The 19771-nt window shown below is 34.1% G+C and overlaps 1 protein-coding gene across 1 annotated transcript in view; it reads left to right on the top strand.

Annotated features, from left to right (window-relative positions):
* The window catches only part of LOC127868696 (uncharacterized), an 18661-nt gene extending 6142 nt beyond the window's left edge, over nt 1-12519 (top strand). Inside the window, exons 2-6 of the mRNA XM_052410677.1 lie at nt 2577-2742; nt 5235-5380; nt 6749-6869; nt 11787-11925; nt 12158-12519. Of these exons, the coding sequence (XP_052266637.1) occupies nt 2577-2742; nt 5235-5380; nt 6749-6869; nt 11787-11925; nt 12158-12337 (752 nt within the window). The 3' untranslated portion in view covers nt 12338-12519. The remainder of the gene's footprint in view (nt 1-2576; nt 2743-5234; nt 5381-6748; nt 6870-11786; nt 11926-12157) is intronic.
* Nucleotides 12520-19771: the final 7252 nt, after the last annotated feature.

Raw genomic sequence — 19771 nt, forward strand, 5'->3', positions numbered from 1 at the left:
GCAATCGCTCGTAAAAAGTGTTATTAATTACTTGACATAGAAAAATGCCTCAATATAATGATTTAACATCGTTGATTGACTATACATTTCTCCAAATTATTTTAGCATATTTTACTTTCATGTAGACTAATTAGGGGCATATTTATAAAGCAAACTTTTTGATAAGCTAGGCCTAAAAATAAAAAAGTACATAACGTAGACTTATGATGAAGGGAATTGCTTATCAATAATTAGCGTATACTATATATGTATCAGAGTGACGTGTGTGTAGTATAATTGTATTTGTAGTTTTCAAGAACCATGTCTGATGGAAATGACAAAGTAATAAATACTTGTATTTCGCAAAAGAAAATGACAAGCAGATAACAACATTCGTGTAATGTAACAATCTTGGGTAGATAACGCATGTCACAATTCCTTTTACGATTATGAAAACATTTTCCAATCCTAAACTATTCAACAGGCCTTTAATTCTGGTTTCGTGATGCTCTTACCACCAGGCAGGCGGTTCTGGGGTCATCCATGCACACGGTATCTCGATCAACTCGACGTGCAAAGTGTCCGGTCATCCCCAGTTCTCTCTGTCAAAATGAAATATGTGATGACCGCGCTATTCCATAAACTGACCATGACAATTGTAAAGGTGTTGTTGATGTTGTATGATAAATTGATAATGGTCGTCATTTGCAATGCGAGTGCTTTTTATCTGTTTCATCTCTTTCACCCATGCATTCAGATATCGGTAACGTCCGTTAATAGAAATTAACACGACTGAAACGCACAGAAAAAAGTTTTAAAGATTCATGGATAAGATGTTTAATTTTTAATTGAAAAAAGTAAATTATTAATAGTTATATGAATCCTGTGTCGAATAGTTTCTTGTCAAAATAACGAACATTCAATATAAAGTGTTTTGTGAATTAAGACCCATGAAGTTGGCTACGTAATTGGTATTGGGTGGTGAGAATTCAATACCGAGCTAATGTCAAAGGTGGGTATTGGGTATTCAAACAACTATCTGTACACTAATATGCATGTTGACTGACAGCGGCACACATTGCAAGCAGTGCATGATTTTGTGGACTGTCTGCTGAAGTTTTATCGCTGTTGATACGGCTTCAGCTGCTTTGAGCATAAATAATCCCCGAATTATCAGAGTTTGACAAAGCGGAAAATGCTTGCAGTTAACGAATACATGAAACGAATTCCGCAGGGAAAATTGAATGCGCAAGCGCGTCGCAAAAAGCTTTACTTCTATACAGATCTTTTAATATTGATTATCTCAATATACTTTCATAAAACGTTAAACACAAACGTGTTGAACATCTAATGAAATGTAATGTGTTGAACATCGAACGTAATGTGATGTGTTGAAAATCTAGCGTAACGTGTGCTAAATATATAACGTAATTTGTACATGTGTAACGCTACAATGCGAATGATTATAAAAAAAAATCTCGTGTATTTTTGCATATTTCGATACACAATTGTATAATTTTGGTTCAGTCTATAATAACCAGCAAATGGCTATAGTCATTTTTCTGCCCATTCTCAACTGGTCAACATGAACAAATGAGAAAATATTTGGATATTTAAGTCATTTTTTGCCAATATTTTCTGACACATGCTTAAAAGCCTTATATTATTTTTAAAAGCCTTCATTGAAAGCGTAAGACTAAGATATGATTCAATTAAGCTTTTTTGTAGGAAAATGTCACACTCACCCACCTTCCCCCCCCCCCTCCCCCCTGCCCCTTTTTGCAGCACAATGCACATTTTGTGAAATTAGATCTTTCTGCTTCATAACATTATTTGGATGCCATGCATTTTCATGATTTTGTGGGTAATGATTGTTCATTCCTCTGTCTCATAAATGGTCCCCGGTCTAACAAGAAAAACAACAGTCGACGTAAGATCGCAAACATTTTACCGCACAAGTGTAATAAAAGTGTTAACTGCGGCCCCATTGTAACAAATACCCAGGTATTTAATGCTAACGTACGGCCCATTTCCATTTCACGGGGTATTATCTGGCTCCCATAGTTATCTGACGAGTCGCCTCTGCTATGTATGATGCTTTTAACATCGGCTCGCAATGACAAATCCATCTGGGCAATGAAATTGATACAATCATAGAGGAATATTAGCGTGGTTTATGAGTTATTTTACGAATTTATCATTACACGAGATTCCGATAGTGCGCTGATAAAAGGTGGAAATAAGATTGTGCTTCAAATTAGAGACAATGTTAGGGGCGCTTTTATTCTGCAATTTCTGGTGATAAAATATGCCTTGTTAACAGACGTTGGTGAGGTTTTGTTATTGCTCTCTCGGGATCAACGTGTTTTTACCGCTCAGATACGAAAGTTGGTGTGATTTCGAACTTACTGACACTTACAGTTTTTTTAATTGAATAATATAATATTTTGGTGTGGTTTTGATTTTGCGGGGTAATCCGGAGTAGCTGGAAGCTTCTCCCCCCCCCTTCCCATCCCAACTCACCTGTCCGGTATGGTAACCGCCGGGATTGGGATTTGAAACCAGGTCGCCGATATATATAATGTATCTCTCATCAGTGTCGCTGCTCCCGCTTTGCGCCACGCAATGCCCGACAAACTACCGAGTTCAGGCGGCGACACAAGAGTGCTTCCGGGAGTACAGCATCCAGAAAGTGTACGTGGACAGGAGTGAACGTCGCCTCTTCTCGGGCATTGACATAGAAATACTCAGAGCGTACTGCAGGTGAGAGCTATGCGTTTTATACTCTGTTCTCGGTCCATAATCTACTATCAAGGCATATTATTCACACACTGGATATCAGATTTTCGCTGGAAACTAATACAATACTGAACGTGAAGCCATAAATAATAATAATTGCAGGAAATGTAGATAAAAACATTTATACATGCGCACACTTCTGTTAGAGATAAAATAAATTGTAAACATGTGAAATATCTATTTATGTTTTTCATAATTTCTTTACATGTCAAACGATTTTTTCATACTGTATTTAATAAAATTTAGTAGACAATTGAAAATTCAATATAAAGTTGTATTACATTTATTTTCATACTATGTAGTATGAAATTTAGCACAAATTAAAATCCGCATTCGATCGGCATGGTTGTAATACTTGTTTGTGGATTCCACGGTGATTATAGGCAAATGTGACACTTTTAAGTGATATTATGGGCATCTAACAGTATATAGGTGTCTATCGCTATCGTTGTTTATTTTGGTGTTTTCACTTCATATACACTTATATTTGTTATTGCAGCATTAACATACTAAAACAATATCCCGGATAGAGAAAAATAATGCATTTGAATATCGACCGTACTTTCGTTTTGACAACTGCCGACAGGAATGATTCGATGTACGATGTGATTCTTAAGATAGTTTTCATGCAGATTCGTTCATACGACACAAAGACACAATTTTGTTTTACGGATCATTTCGGCTTAAAGGACTGGGTGAGTCATGTAAAATATCGAACATAATATATATTTTTTATAAACAACTGGTAGCAAGATGAGTTGTAGATAATTGGTCAGTAACCACAGTTTAACTAATTATTTTGACCTGTTAATTCTTTTCAGATCAATTAAACAGTGAAAAATGCCAATAATATCACTTTCATTGCACTTCTCTAATTAACAAATTGACGGACATGATGTTTACGTATTTTAGGACATTGCATGTGTTACATAACTTGTTTATGTTGAACGGCGTAGTTAACCTGCTCAACAGGTTTATGTGAATATATCTTATGCCAGTTGATACATAATCTATATGTAGATATGTAGTGCGGGATGATACAGAGAGACAGACAGTTTATTCAGACTTATACACAAGTTCATCGTCTTCATACTTAAAGGGGACGTCCAACAGATTCTGACATGTATTGAAGCTTGTCATTAAATGCTTTAAATGCTTTATATTGATAAATTTAAACATTTGAACTAAAAATATCCTGTAAAAAACAAGAATACAATTTTAAAAAAAGGAAAAAAGTAAACTTCAACAGGGCTCGAACCACTGACCCCTGGATTCCTGGAGTAAAAAGCCACCAAGACCAATTGACCATCTACGCTCACGTTTTGAGCGGATATATTTTATAGCTATATAAGCAATCCTCGTAGTTTCCCAAATTATCGTTTCGCATCGATACGACGCTTTATCTGTTGGACGGCCCCTTTAAGTATGCATATTATTTTCTGTCACGTAACTAGGTATAACAAAATAACATTATATAACGTAAAGAAGACACTTATAAATACACGTATCGATAAACTATCAAAGCGGAAATTATTGAACAGTATTATTTACAATCGCATTTCTTATAACAAGAGCTTCGTTGATATATTTACATACATTATAAATAACCGAATTGTCACATGAAACCAATACATCGTGGAATTTATATACAGATGGGTTTATATGAAATTTACGGCTTATATTTTTTCCTTAAATCAGTGTTACATCGGCATATACATAGAATGTTATTCATCTTCTTAATCCGAGTCATTACAACATAAACAATAACGTTCATTGTTTGCTGTTATTTTGGGCGTATCTTCTAGTTTGGATTCTCAAAGGATGTGACGAGATTCTTCATCTTACAAAAATAATCGCAGAGGTTTCGGAAGGAAATCTTAATATGTTTCATATTCCAAACAGCATTTACAAGCAGTATAAATATGTAATGCATATCTACACTTATACAGTTAAGATGCATACAATTCAACTAGTTTGATTACTAGAGCATACGTTATTTTGAATCCAATGAAAAAATAAGTTTAAACCTTAAAGCCAATTTAAACCACAAATGCTTTGCATGGGCAGTTTTCCAATTTTAATCATTTCAATATATTTATTTTTGTGGATGGTGGTCTGCACAAATTAAAGGAAACGAACAAGAACTCATCTTCCGAGTTTCTGGACTGTCATGTATGATTCATTTAATGTTGTCAGTATAAACAGCGATGTAATCATGGGTTATGTATATTTTGTATGACACTTAATATGCTTTAACTAAGAATTCAGAAAACCTCCCACAACTGTGATTATAATTTTAATGCTTATGTTTCTACTGCTGTTGTTGCTGCTGCTGTTGACGATGATGGAATACAATTGAATTGTCCCCTAAAACTGATACGCAATCGCCAATAACTTTTGAGATCCCAAATAAATTGCATATTATACTGAAATTCACCGATCACGATCCATTTCAGTGCATATTTGGATGCCTACAGCTGTGTACGTCAGCTGATGCAGTCCTGTCCGACCTCCCATCATAAGGACATCAAGACCGCACTTGCATCCTTTGCAGACGACCCCGAGTTGACAGAGCTGTGCAAAACACATCGCCTTTATGAACGTAAGTAGACGGATCTGTGCAAAGTATCCATGGTAAACGTAAGTTGACGAAGAGTTGCAAAACACATCGCCGGAATGAACGTAAGTTAACGGAGCTGTGCAAAGTCTCCTTTATAAACGTAAGTTGACGAAACTAATCAAAACACATCGTCTATATGAGCATCGTTCTTGGAAAAACATGGCTAAATGCGCGTACAAAAGGTGTCATACCATATGAGTCTGCCCAGTCCACAGTTACCAGAGTTTGTCTAAATCAATTTCGATTCCTTTATCATCGTAATTTAGCGGCATATTTTGTAAAACACATGTCTTTCAAAGTCGCTTTTAAACTGTTTTATCATATCTACGAATTTTATAATGGTTATTATCGGGGAAATCACAAATAATGTTATAGACACTCCTAGTGAATACACACCTGTAAACATGCTAGTTACTATTGCTTTAACATGAAGGCACATCGGATTAACTTCAAGTTGATGTATTCAACATTTAATAAGACATTATATGACCGAAGTGGTATGTCAAGCCTGGTTAATTGTATTGCTGTCATTTATCACTAAGATTTATTGCTTAAATAAAAGCGTCAGCATTGTTTTAGTTTTTCTTTAATTTATGGACTTCTTTGTTGAATAAAGTGTTTTAATTTGAAATGTATTTTTGACTGATGTAGAGACAATAACGGACACTAGCAGGAACCGCACACTCATAAATGCAAATAACATACGTTGACAATGCTTAATTGTGTTAAATGATGGCCTCTTAAGTTGACAATAATAGCGAGATGAAGTCCTGGCAATTTGATGTACACGTAGATGATCTTTTGAACATAAATCGTGTGTTCTTCTGTTAAAAAGGAAGGACTGGGCGCCTGTTTAATGGTCATATAAATCTAAAAGATTTTGAATAAACATGTTATAAATGACGACGACAATGCGCAAACGAGCCTGTATAATTATATACATGTACATAATTACAACTGAACGAAGTTATGATGCTTTTAATGAGATAATTCAGTCTATTGAGCTCATTCCTTGCAACATACTATCGATCCGCGTTCTTGGAAAAACTAGGCTCAATGCACCTGCGTGAAAAGTCATCCCATATAAGCCTGTGCATTAGGCACAGGCTGGCAAGAGACGACACTCCGCTTTTATTGACATATTTTAAAGGATTTCTCTTGTAAATAAAAATCTTGTTATGACGAATATTGTCGTCTGCTATTAACGTATGCGGACCGCACGTCTAATCTGAGACTACACTTTACGCACATGCATAGACCCCCGTTTGTCAGATCGATGTTCATATGCTTAAATTTACTGATGTATCCTCTGATTGCAGTGTACGCACAGTATATGATGTGTTATTGCAGTGTACGCCCAGTATATGATGTGTTTCTCTGATCGAGGCAAGAAGTCGGACTGGTGTTTTGATAAGGAGATCAACAGCTCTGTGATGCACGTTTACCAAGTGAAAGTACAGGAACTGTGCAAGTAAGCAGGCAATCACCATTATTAAGTAAGGTATTAAGTGCATTTTTCTCGTTCTAATATGCTTCAATCAAGAATAAATGCTTACTTGAACGTTGTCTTCGTGTGTTTAGTGTATACTTCATACTAATAAAGAAGGATGAAACATTGGAAATATTTAAATAATTAGAATAATAAAGACTGGCGTGTGAGTACGATACATTCATTCCACTTCATTATGCTACTTTAACAACATTTATGATTACTCATATGCGCCATCTCGGTACCAGTATAAAATGTGTGTGTGTTGCTTTGAATGAAAGGCTACCTGCAATTCCAATGAGTCATGTTCTGAGAAAACTGGACATAATGCATGTGCGTAAAGTGTTGTCCCAGATTAGCCTGTGCAATCCGCACAGGCTTATCAGGGACGACACTTTCCGCTTTTATGACATTTTTGTTTAAATAAAGTCTCTTCTAAGCAAAAATCCAATTAAGGCGGAAAGTGTCGTCCCTGATTAGCCTGTGCGGACTGCACAGGCTAATCTGGGACGACACTTTACGCATATGCATCATGCCCAGTTTTCTCAGCACACGACTCAAAGAATAAGTTAATAGTCGTTAAACTACTACATCCCGTTGATTGAATAAAACTGTTCCGCATGGTCATTTAACATTTGATAATCAAGCGCTTTTTACTTGTATCTGTTCCTATAGCTACAAATCTAAAAACATATTTCATTCGTCACTTTAACTTAATGGTAAGGAACCAATGTACACTGAATAGGTTACATTTGACACATGTACGTACAATTTATGCGAAACGAATGGCGCCTTCTAAATTTGTCGCAAACAACTCTCGCACATTTTATTCATTCTATTTTAAATATTATAAATGATAAAAGATGTATTATGTTAAAATGATTTGCTTCTAGTTGGGGATATTGCCCGACGTCGTTTTACTTTCGATATTGCGTCACACACTATTATATGTTTTATAATTATTTATCACATGCCATACCCTGTTTACCATGTAATATAACCATTACATATATTCTTTTATCATACCACCTCATTGATATCTGTCTGATATAACATTGGCTGATAGTTTTTTATATCATGGTCAACAGGAAGTTCATATATCAGTTATGTGTGGAGGATGGTCATATTAATCGGAATCAACTATAAAATAATAATTTTTAGTAAAATCGAATCAGATTCAACAAAACGAACAATTTGGTGCCAAGATGTAATATATTTTATCCCATTTTCACCGCGACATTGACGGTATAACACGTTGTGGAATATACTTTCTTGTATTCAACACTGTGGAATATACCTGTCGCGTGCATGGACTACTTTTTAAATGACGTCATGCGATATGCGCTAAAATTAGGTCGATATTGTTTGGTTCATTGATCGAATTATAAGGTCACCCATAAGAAGAAAATGTGCAAATTTTGCAGAAAAAAATATATATGACATATTCACCAAAAGAAATGTTGAAATAAAATATAAAATTACACGATTTTTGATTTGTTATTTTTTATTTATATTTACTTTACCACTGAATGATTTTTCATAAGAAAAGAAGTCGACAAAACTCAAGCTCAAAATTATACGACCTTCAACCTTTAAATCTAGTCATATGACATAATTTTTCGCCATCCGTATAATGAATCAGCTGATTGATGGCGTCATAAATTGACATACTTATTGCTTCATTTTCCCCATTTTTTTGGACGATTTATTATAAACGCGACTTATTTCACATGTTTTCTACATGTACTGTATGTCGACATATCTGAATTGTCAATTGATCACATTTTCCTTATTTCGTGTAATGTGCATTGTTTATAACCAAAGCATATACTTTTGACATTTAACTTAAATATTAAGAATGTACAACAAGCCATACACATATCGCACAGTTCATGAATAATCTGCTATGTTTGCTTTCCTTTTTAATTCACGTAAGGCATAGAGCTGTGTAAAGTATAAGATGGTAAAAATAGCACCACACTGGAATTGGGAACATCCCATTTTGTACACGGGTATTTTCTACTCATTTATCTGTTGTGTACTGGAATGTTTTCCATTCTTTGTGTATTTATATATTAAATTATTTTCTCGTACAATAAGGGCATTTACCATAGATAAATAAAACATTGTGCAAGTTTAAACATAATTATGTTGATATGCAGAAATCTGCAAATGCAACCGAGTTTACCAACGGCTATTATTAGATGAACTGCTCCGGTTCATTTGAACAGCAGTAATGTAGAGTACATGACGTAGCGTGTGACGAAGAAGAAAGTTTATCGCGTTCATAAACTCATTTGAATAAAGTGATAGAATGGCGTGAGGGTCTTTATTTAACTATGCTTAAATAATTATTGAAGACCCTGGATGCAAAATCGTCAATTATTGAGTTAAATGGATTATTAAATGGATTTTAAAGGATAATTAAAGGTAAGATACTAGTTCTTACGTGTTTTGATTTTTGTTTGTACTTTTGACTTTGTCGTTCCCTGTTCTCGGGGAAATGATTTTAATATGGCCCATGTCATGGGCGCCATTGATGCATCGGATCACACACGGCATACCCATAACATTATATAAAAAACACGTTCTGCGCGTCCTTAAATTCGTCGTCCGAAGTCGGAAAACGTATTGCCCTGTATTATATTTTGTCAAATAAAGTGTCAGTCGCTGCAATTGTCTGTTTACTCGTCAAAATTGTCAAGGTATTCGATAGCTAAAGAAACTTCAGCGTACAGTTTATTTAGACTATTGACAGACCTGTACAAAGTCGCGCCAGTCAAAAATCATAAAAAGCGACATTTAAAGTTATGGTAGCCAGAACTAGGTCGTCGATGGTGTACATGTATGTTGACATCGACAGCATTTTGTCAGGAGTAATGGCCGCCATATTGGATTTTGATCATTTTCTTTCGAAAATAAAATGAATTATAGTAAAGTAAAATCTTCTTTTCGCGGTCGTAATGTGTTAAAATTCGCATACTGCGTAAAATTAAATGTAGGCATATGGTGATATTTTTACTAGTTTTACAGTTTGTGTGAATTTTTTAAAGACTATTTTGCGTACCAGAACAAATACATGTATATCACTACGCATGGTTACATTTGTTAGATTTTAAGCGCTTTTATGACTGAATTAAAATTATTAGTAAGGTTATTAGATCTATTTTTGTTAAATGTCACGTTGAAAAAATCAAATGGGATAAATAGAATACTAGGATTAGCGTTGAATACAGAGAAGTTTATGTTGCTCGGCTCGAACACCGAAAGCGCTCGCCAAGGCTCGCGCTTCCGGCGTTCTAAGCCTCGCAACATAAACTTCTCTGTATTCAACGCTAACCTAGTATTCTCTATTTAAACACAAACTGCAACACAAACTGCAAATAACATTTTTTTACACATATTAAGCGCGCGTGCTCATGACGTCAATGTTAACACGTCAAACGACAAAAGACATATTCTTTCCCGCTAAAACTGAAGATTTTAAGCGATTTTTTTCATTATTTCTTTAAAATCGGGGACGTTGAGCTATGATAAACAGAAAAACAGGTTACTGCCTGATCTTTTTGTAATATATCAGGCTCGGCACGAATAAAATAACGGCTCTGCAAGCATCGCCGTAATATTATTCTAAGCCTTGCCTGAAATATTACAAAAAGATCAGGCAGTAACCTGTTATTCTCTATTTATCACATGCTATACCCTGTTTCCCATGTAATATAAGCATAACATTTTTTTACACATGTGTTATACAACATTTTAAAGCGTTTTCATTGGCTTAGTTTTCGTTTATTGACCAATCGCATTTTGTTATTTTGCTGAAATGACGTTGCAACGTCAAATGACGTCACGAAATGTAAACATCATTCGGGACTTATCATTATGTTTGCGTAAATATTTATTTAATTTGCTTATTTAAAAGCATGTGATTACAAGATCTGAAACTCGTTGTCATATCATAGCATATTTTATTAAACTCGTTCAAGAAATTCTTTAGTAAGCTCGCCAAAGGCTCGCTTGCTAACAAAATTCCAAAATTACACATGTGTAATATACTTTTTTTAGCGTTTTCATTGGCTTATTTTTCGTTTATTGACCAATCGCATTTTGTTATTTTGCTGAAATGACGTTGCAACGTCAAATGACGTCATGCAATGTAAACAACATTCGGGATTTATCATTATGTTTGCGTAAATATTTATTTTATTTGTTTATTTAAAAGCATGTGATGAAAAAGATCTGACACTCGTTGTCATATCACGCCATATTTTATTAAACTCGTCCAGAAAATTCGTTTTGGCCTTTGGCTCGCTTACTAACAAAATTCCTGAACTCGTTTAATAAAATATGGTATGATATGACAACTCATGCCAGATCCTATATGTATATGTTTAACGAAACTATAGTATGCATTATTATACCTCACTTTTACTCACAGTGCTAAACTCCCATAGGCCATCGTGACATAGAAATACTGTCAGACCCAGCGGGGAAAAAAACTGTCAAAAAATACTGTCGCCTGCTACGTTAGCAATCACGTGCGGAATGACGTCACTTTGATTGTCCGCGCACTGTTTATGAATGAAGACAACGTCATTTGATTTTCATTGTTGTGGTGACGTCACGTTTTCGAGGAAGGACGTTCGGTTAATATAATTCTCATTGATTGAATATTACAGTTGTTCATGGTTCATATAAATTGTTCATGTTTGAATAGTTTGTTCGGTATAATAACATAAATATTACATGTCTGACCGGGTGACAGAAAATTTGTCAACTTTCGCCTCGATTGACAGTATTTCTTCAAGTTGACAAATTTACTGTCACCCTGTCAGACATGTAATATTTATATAATGTGTTCTTGAAAGTTAAATTTGTAGGCACATCCTTTTCTTTCAGCCGAATGGTGTCCGTCACCCGGTGTATAGAGAGCAACATCCGGCTAGGCTGCGGTGAGCAGGCAGCGGAACTCGTGCATCTTCTCGTTAAACCCACAGTGCCTGGAAGTGGCCAGTGCGTGTACCCGCTGAATCCGGAGGTAACGAGAGAACCGGATATACGTTTTGTCTTTTGGTATATGAAATTGGTGTTGTTGGTACGAAATAAGTTCCAAATAGTAATGCTGCCCGCTGAATCCGGAGGTAACGAGAGAACCGGATATACGTTTTGTCTTTTGGTGTATGAAATTGGTGTTGTTGGTACGAAATAAGTTCCAAATAGTAATGTTGCAATCGATTTATGGACTAATGAGATTCTAATAATATTTGCAGACGACAGGAACCTCTGAGCGCAACCAAATTGATCAACCAACCAATAGACCTTCAGTGGGTCACATGACGTCATCAATTAAAGCTTGCAGCACTACAACCTTACATTCAAATATAGTTTTATGTATATTGACGTTGTTTATTTCAATTCTTTTTCAATTTTTCACAAACCTGCCATCCTGACATCGGATTTAAGTTTCTTTTTTAAAACAAACTATTTATGAATTTGATATTACACATCCGCATATCATGCATTCGGTTATCTCAAAGTGTCTTATATGTTTCAAGTTCTGTTGTGCTATTCTGTATGAACGGATGTTGCATCCAAGATTGTCATGTAATAAAAGCTGTTCTTGTTTACCAACTATGTGGTTATTTTTACGCTGATGCTTGACATCTTTGTCAAGACATTTGTAAATCACACGTCTGCATTAGTTAAATATCCAGAAGTTTACCAATAACAAACGAAGAGATGAAATGAGAACACACGACTATTGCACACTCACATGGATTCCCTTGAATACGATATTTTGACAAAAAATGATACCGTTTCCACAGTAAATTATTTCGAAACTAATTATATTCAAAACGACAAATGTTTGAATGATTATACTGTAAACTATAATTATTTTGATGCAAATGTTTAACTTATATATTATATTATGACACATTGTACTTCGGGGTACAAATATATACTTCGAGGTGTAATTTTACAATATGTACTCCGAAGTACAAATTTATGTTTACCTTGAAGGCTACATAGACTTTCGACCCAAATGGTACGCCATATACAAATCTCATAAGTCTGGGAAACGTTATTTTGTTCTCAACAGGTAGCTGCGGTTTCTCCTGTATTCTCAATTGCACCAGTGATAAAAACGCAATAGTATAAGGTGAGGTTTGATTATATTCACAGTTCTCTATTACTAAGACGTGTACCATGAATTCATCAATAACTACAGGCATACTATAGACATCGACAAAAAATTCTTTATAATCGCTAAAACCGAATTAACAAACTACTAAATATAACAATACATATCTTTTAAACAGTTGTTCGGCATCAATGCTAACTTTGAAATAAAGTTTGAAAATTGACGTTTCTGAATTATTAGCTTAAAAACATAAATTTAACTATTGTGATTTTTTTTTCAAAATTTTGCATATTCACCGCATTCGTTTCTTTCTTCTCCATTGAAATATATCGTTATTAATATTTGATTTAAAACACTCAGTTGTCTTTCTAACCAACGAATTATATCGTGTATTATTTTTTTATTAAAACTCAGTATTCTTTCGACAACCAAATCAAACTTTCAAAGCGGCGTCAAGCGAAAATGGGTTCTATGGCGTTCCGGTCAGCCTAGCTCAAGCCTAGCCTGCGCATTTTCCCGCTATCAAATCACTCAAGGTTTTATGGTCTCATTATGTATCTCCTGACCAGATTGCAAGATGCGCAGCATGGGTGGGCTATAGCTTTGCTGGGCTCATATGGCCTAAGACCCATTTTAGCATGACGCGGGTCTTAAAAAATCTCATGGCGTATTGCAAATGGCACATTTTAGCACAATGTGTTTAGATATAAAAATGAATTCAAAATAGCAAATATAGCAAACTGGCAAATTAGGGTATCCTTTTCAGGTGTTCATGAACGATTTCCAGACTTGCTGACCGAGTACGACAAACATTTGTGGTTAGATAATGAAACGATTTTCCTCTTAATGTGACCCTATACTATTTCGGTAGTGTTTGTTTTCTCATCTTGAAAGCATAACTGTGTTTATCGATAGTCAATTATGTCGATTTATTGACCGACTACAAAGCCTGAAAGTCAGCGAAACGGATTTTAATGCGTAATTTTTATAATATAATATAATATAATATGTGTCTATGTGCCGTCTGAATATGCAGAGAGAAGTCCGGAATTCCTTACAGTGAACAGTTTTAAATCCTATACGCGGCGCACAGACCCAGAGATGTAGCCAAATCTCAGAGAATTTCTTTCGAATCAGCCTATGAAATATTCGAATGTATGCATTCGTGTCTGCTGGCGTTATGTAAAGGTCATTTAAGGTCTTTTTGTACATTTTGAATTTGTATATGGTGTCAAAAAAGTTTTGTAAAGGGAATTTCCATCATGAAATTATAATCTTAGTGTGACAGGTATTCGATATTCCAACAATGATCATTTAATATGAGGGTGACTGCAACTTATATTTTATTTGTTGCATCCGGGAACCAGCGAGTAATTGGGCTCTCGTTCAAATAAGTGATTAAATATTAAATTAAAGCCATAAAAAAATTCTTTGTCCATTTTATTTTTCTACCCGTAGCGAATGACTTGATTTATGCATGGAACGTCATATTTCTAAATGGTTTATCTTGTTAAATTAAAGTATTTATTTCATGCATTTAATTTGCTTATTTATGTGATAAACTATGTTCTGTAATTAAGATTCATTTTTTCTGCTGGACGCCAGTAGCATTTCGGCTTTTTTGAAAGCTGAAACTTAAACTGCCATGAACACTATTGTACTTGATGTTAAACTGCCATGAACACTATTGTACTTGATGTTATATTAAACACGGCCTACAACTGCCATGAACACTATTGTACTTGATGTCATATTAAACTGCCATGAACACTATTGTACTTGATGTCATATTAAACTGCCATGAACACTATTGTACTTGATGTCATATTAAACTGCCATGAACACTATTGTACTTGATGTCATATTAAACTGCCATGAACACTATTGTACTTGATGTCATATTAAACACGGCCTACCGTTTTTGATAAAATAGTTATATAATATCCAGAATAACCGGAGTTGCGATGAGAACAAATGATAGTACTATCTAGCTGTATATGCTATGTTGTATTTATTTCAGTTTATTTCAGTTACGTGAATTGAGGTGTCTGTAATATGATTTTATGTTTCACCGAGCATGCGCAATGAAAAGTATCAAGATAAAAAAAAACTTTTTTAATTTCAAAAGCTTTATTATATGTTTCTATCCATCAGCGTTTGTGTATCATCATATTGTTGTGTTTACGTTGTACAATATATGTTTAATTGTTTAGATTGATGGACAACATGGATTTAACTAGTAACACTGAATAAAGGGCAAAGAGGGAGCTTCAAACACATTTTAGTCGTAGTGTATTATCTGACGTAAACATTGCCAACAACCTTTGCATCGCCTTGTTTCAACTTAAAGTGATTAAAAACGAGAACTAGAACACAGTTTCTCCAAATATTTACAACACACTTCAGTGAAATGTCCCTATTGTAAGCATTGAAACGGGATGTATTTCAAGAAACGAACTAAGCGCTCTTAACTGAGTAATGAGTCGTTTGCCATTAACCATTTGTAATCTAGCAAACTTCACATTTTGCGTTTCGAAAAACAAATGAAAAACATTACCCTGTAAAAAAACGAAGACTTGGGGATACAAATCACCACCTAGTGACGGGGGTTATTGAAACGGTCTACAGATAGTCTGATCTACAAATTGTTCTACAAATATCACGAAATACAAATGTATTCAATTTTAACTGATCAAACAATAAAATATATAAACCTAATAAAGTACGTCTATATGTAAGTATATAGTTGTATATGTTATTATTGCAAAATTTTGTAACTAGACGAAACAAGAATAAAATCAAACATATATGGTAAGTGAAAGGCCTGGTACTATACGAAATATGGCTTTATTATGTCCTTTAACCGTTAAGAAGTGTATTAACTCTTAATCCAATTTGCACGTATCGTGGAATAAGTTAGTAAACACGTTTTAGGTTCCGGAACTGTATTAATTCAACGCTCAACACAACTTATGCCGATGTTCCACAGAATATAGAACAAATATCGCGCGTCGTTGAATGAAATAACGTTTATAATTAGCTTTCGCCGTTTTTTAATATCGAATATTATCTCGTTGAATATCGTGTGTCTTGTATAATTAATTTAAATTGTAAGTGAACACTTATGCGACATTGTTCGCAACATAAGTGTCTGTGTTCTTGGCAGTGTTGCGCGTCCTTGAATATCGTACGTCACCTTAAGAACGCAATACACAATATATTCAATGTGACACGCATTAGGTCCGCGATATTGAACAACGTCAGTCGATTTTGCGATGTAACTTCGTATTTTTAGAGATTAATTCAGATAACATGAATGATTCCAACTTGTTTTTAGTTTTCATAATCTTTGTAATTGTTATCAAGACTTTTCTTTTTCATATATACGAGTACTGTTGCCATGTTACTGGACGTGCGTTTAAAACTGAGCCGCGTTTTGCGAAAACGGGTCTTATGTCATATGAGTTCAGACGAGCCTGCGCATTCGCCTTTGGAAAAAGACCAATTTTCGTATGAAGCGTTTAAATCGACATATCGATTAGAGTTGCTCAGCTGCTCAAATACTTACAGATTAATTGCTTGGTTACCACAACTAAACATCAACGCACGTCAAAATGGTGTTGTTAAAAATTGTCATGACAAAACCTGGTAATTTAACTTCTATAGTGATTGCTCAATTTATCTGTCGTTAACATGTGATTGCGCTTTTGAAATTGCACAACTTTTGAAATTGTATTATTTGATGTAAATGTGTTATGTATCATGGGCACAACTCTGAAATTGTATTATGTTATATTATTGTTCTGTTCTGTTCGGTTCTCATGCCAATTAATAATGCGACATTTCGGCAAACTAAAGCTCATGTCCCCAATGTCTTTGCTCTTTCTCGAGTCCTAATTCAATGTGTTGATTGTCCTACCCAGCATCACGTTAATGGCCGTACATGCGGCATTCAAAAATTATACTTATCGGATTTCTTGCAGGTCTTTATTGTAAGCAATGAAATTCGGTTCCGTTTGAAAAGACGAAGAAAATACTTAGGACAACATACTGTTCAACAAACATCCGGTTTGAAGTATCGAAACAAAATCAGAGCATTTCGACGAATTTAATTATTTACCTTATAGATACCTTAAACTTTTATTATTTAAACCTTCTCTTCATTATTTAAACCTTCTCTTCATTATTTACGTTAATACAGAACAGAAAAGAACAGAACAGAACAGTACTTTATTCGTTTTCACAGGTTACAAAACAGGGGCATTTTGTAATAACATGTGAGCTTATTTATCAAAGAATTACACAAATATCAAACAGACAGTAGTATATACGATAAATCATTACACAAATATCAAACAAGCAGTATTATATACGATAAATCATAGAAGCTCATGTGGGAAAGTGGTTGTTATGTGGAGAGTCTCAAGTAGAGAATCAGTAGCGAAATTGTTATTTAAACAGTATATTGTCTATAAAGAAAGAAAAATTTAGCTTTGGAACCAGTAGGTGTTAAATAATTAATTGGTACTTATCTGAATACGCTCCAATTACAAAAGTGGGATTAATGATTAACAACAGCAACATTGATTATAATAATACTTGATAGTAAAAGTAGCAACAACAACAATTAATACTTAACGATTAATTACTAGTTAAATACTTGAATGTGGATACGCTCTATTTACAAAGGTAGGATTCGTGATTAAAAACGTCAGCATTAATTAGAAAAAAACAACTTGTAATAACAGTAACAACAACATCAACTGTAATATTTAAGATAATACTTATGATAATACTAATAATGATGATTTTCTGATAATATAATACTAATAAGGATGAAAATAGTTATCATGGCGATGATCGAGATGACGATGTGATGACGACAACAATGATGATGGTCATGATGATGATGGTTGTTGTGATTATACAGCTTGAAGAAGCAGATGTAAGAATTACAGCTAACATTAGCCGTGGAACATAATTCTTCAAATTCAGTTTATTTTACACGCTGTGTCATTTACTATGTATAATACATGCATGTGCATGTCTTTCAGTAGTGAGATTAACTATTGAAATATTTATCTCAAAATATAATTATGATTGAGTTTAGTAAATTCCCCTTAGTTATTAGTACATGTAACTCATCTACACATAAAGGCGGAAAATGTCGTTCCTGATTAGTCTAAGCGGACCGCACAGGCTAATCAAGTACGACACTTTACGCACTCACTGCCATCATAATAATCATTGTAATTACACTTCATCATCACTATTGACACTTTCATCAATACCATACGCATTGCTATCATCAGCATCGTTACCATCATTATCATTTGTTTTGTGGCAACAAAAACGTGATTTCCGCACGTTAAAACTGCTAACAGATGAAAATACATAAAACGCGCTCTGAGAAATTGGGGCTTAATGCATGTGCGGTAAGTGTCGTTCCAGATTATCTTGTTCAGTTCGCACCAGCTTATCAGAGATAACGATTTCTTCCTAAATTAGATTTACGTAAAGAATATACTACTTAAAACGAAAAACAAACAAACAGATAGTTCTCTGCAAATAGCTCATTTAAATTATAAAATGCTTTTTTTTCTTACTCAAAAAAGGAAATGTTTTATAACAGTTTCCGAATGTTTCATTTAGTACGTTCAAATTAACATACAGTTCGACAGACATAGTTAAGACTATGGAAATGTCCAAGCAAGCAGCAAGTATTTAAGTAACTTTTAGGAAGCGTTAGGCTTTATAAAAAATTAAAAAGGACATTCTGAAAAGAAGCAATACGAACCAAAAATATTCTGTGTACCGGTATGTACAATAAAGAGTGATAAACGTTACAACAAAGGAAGATGCGATATGCAAGATAAATGTAGGGAAGATATGAAGCATGATGTTTATTATTATTATTATTATTATTATTATTATTATTATTATTATTATTATTATTATTATTATTATTATTATTATTATTATTATTATTATTATTATTAATGCCTATCCACTCATTCAAAGTAAGTAAGAGTAACGACTGCATATTGGCAAGCTAGTTTTATATGATCATTAAACAAAATTCGCAATAAGAACAGCAAACATTTCCGGTATGTAAGAATTACATATAATTGATTACTCAATATATCACGATTATTGAAAGGCGTCTGACATTCTAAATTATTTTTGTCAATATGGAGCTATGTTTCATTAAAGCATAGCGATTATGGAGCAGTTCATGACTTTATCCATATCGAAAACGTCTTTAAATTAGGAAATCTGTCTTGATTTATGAATTCAATTCAATTCAATGTTTTATTTTAAACTCATCCATTTCATGTGCATCATAATTGCATAGCATTAAAACACACATAAAAACATGAAAATGGCCATTCTATATAAGAATTATAAGAGACTATGAAGTATGAAGAGTTAAATATTGCGTATTTTCCACATACTTGTTCTCTAAATACATATTTACGTTTAAAAGTTAGGTTAAAAGTTAAGTTGTCATTGCTAATCCATAATTAAAAACTGACATAAGATAAATTGACGTAAAATACTGACACTGCAGTATGCAGTATGAATGACTTATGGATTTGAGTCTTATGGTCCATTAAATTAAATAAAAAAATTAGTTTCATGTATTGAACACCATTGTTATAGAACTCATATTTGAGTAATATATGTCATACCGTGTCGGGTAAAGGTGTTTTGGCAAGATCGTTATTGACCACATGCTGAG

Source organism: Dreissena polymorpha, chromosome 1 (assembly GCF_020536995.1).
Source record: "Dreissena polymorpha isolate Duluth1 chromosome 1, UMN_Dpol_1.0, whole genome shotgun sequence".
NCBI lineage: Eukaryota > Metazoa > Mollusca > Bivalvia > Myida > Dreissenidae > Dreissena > Dreissena polymorpha.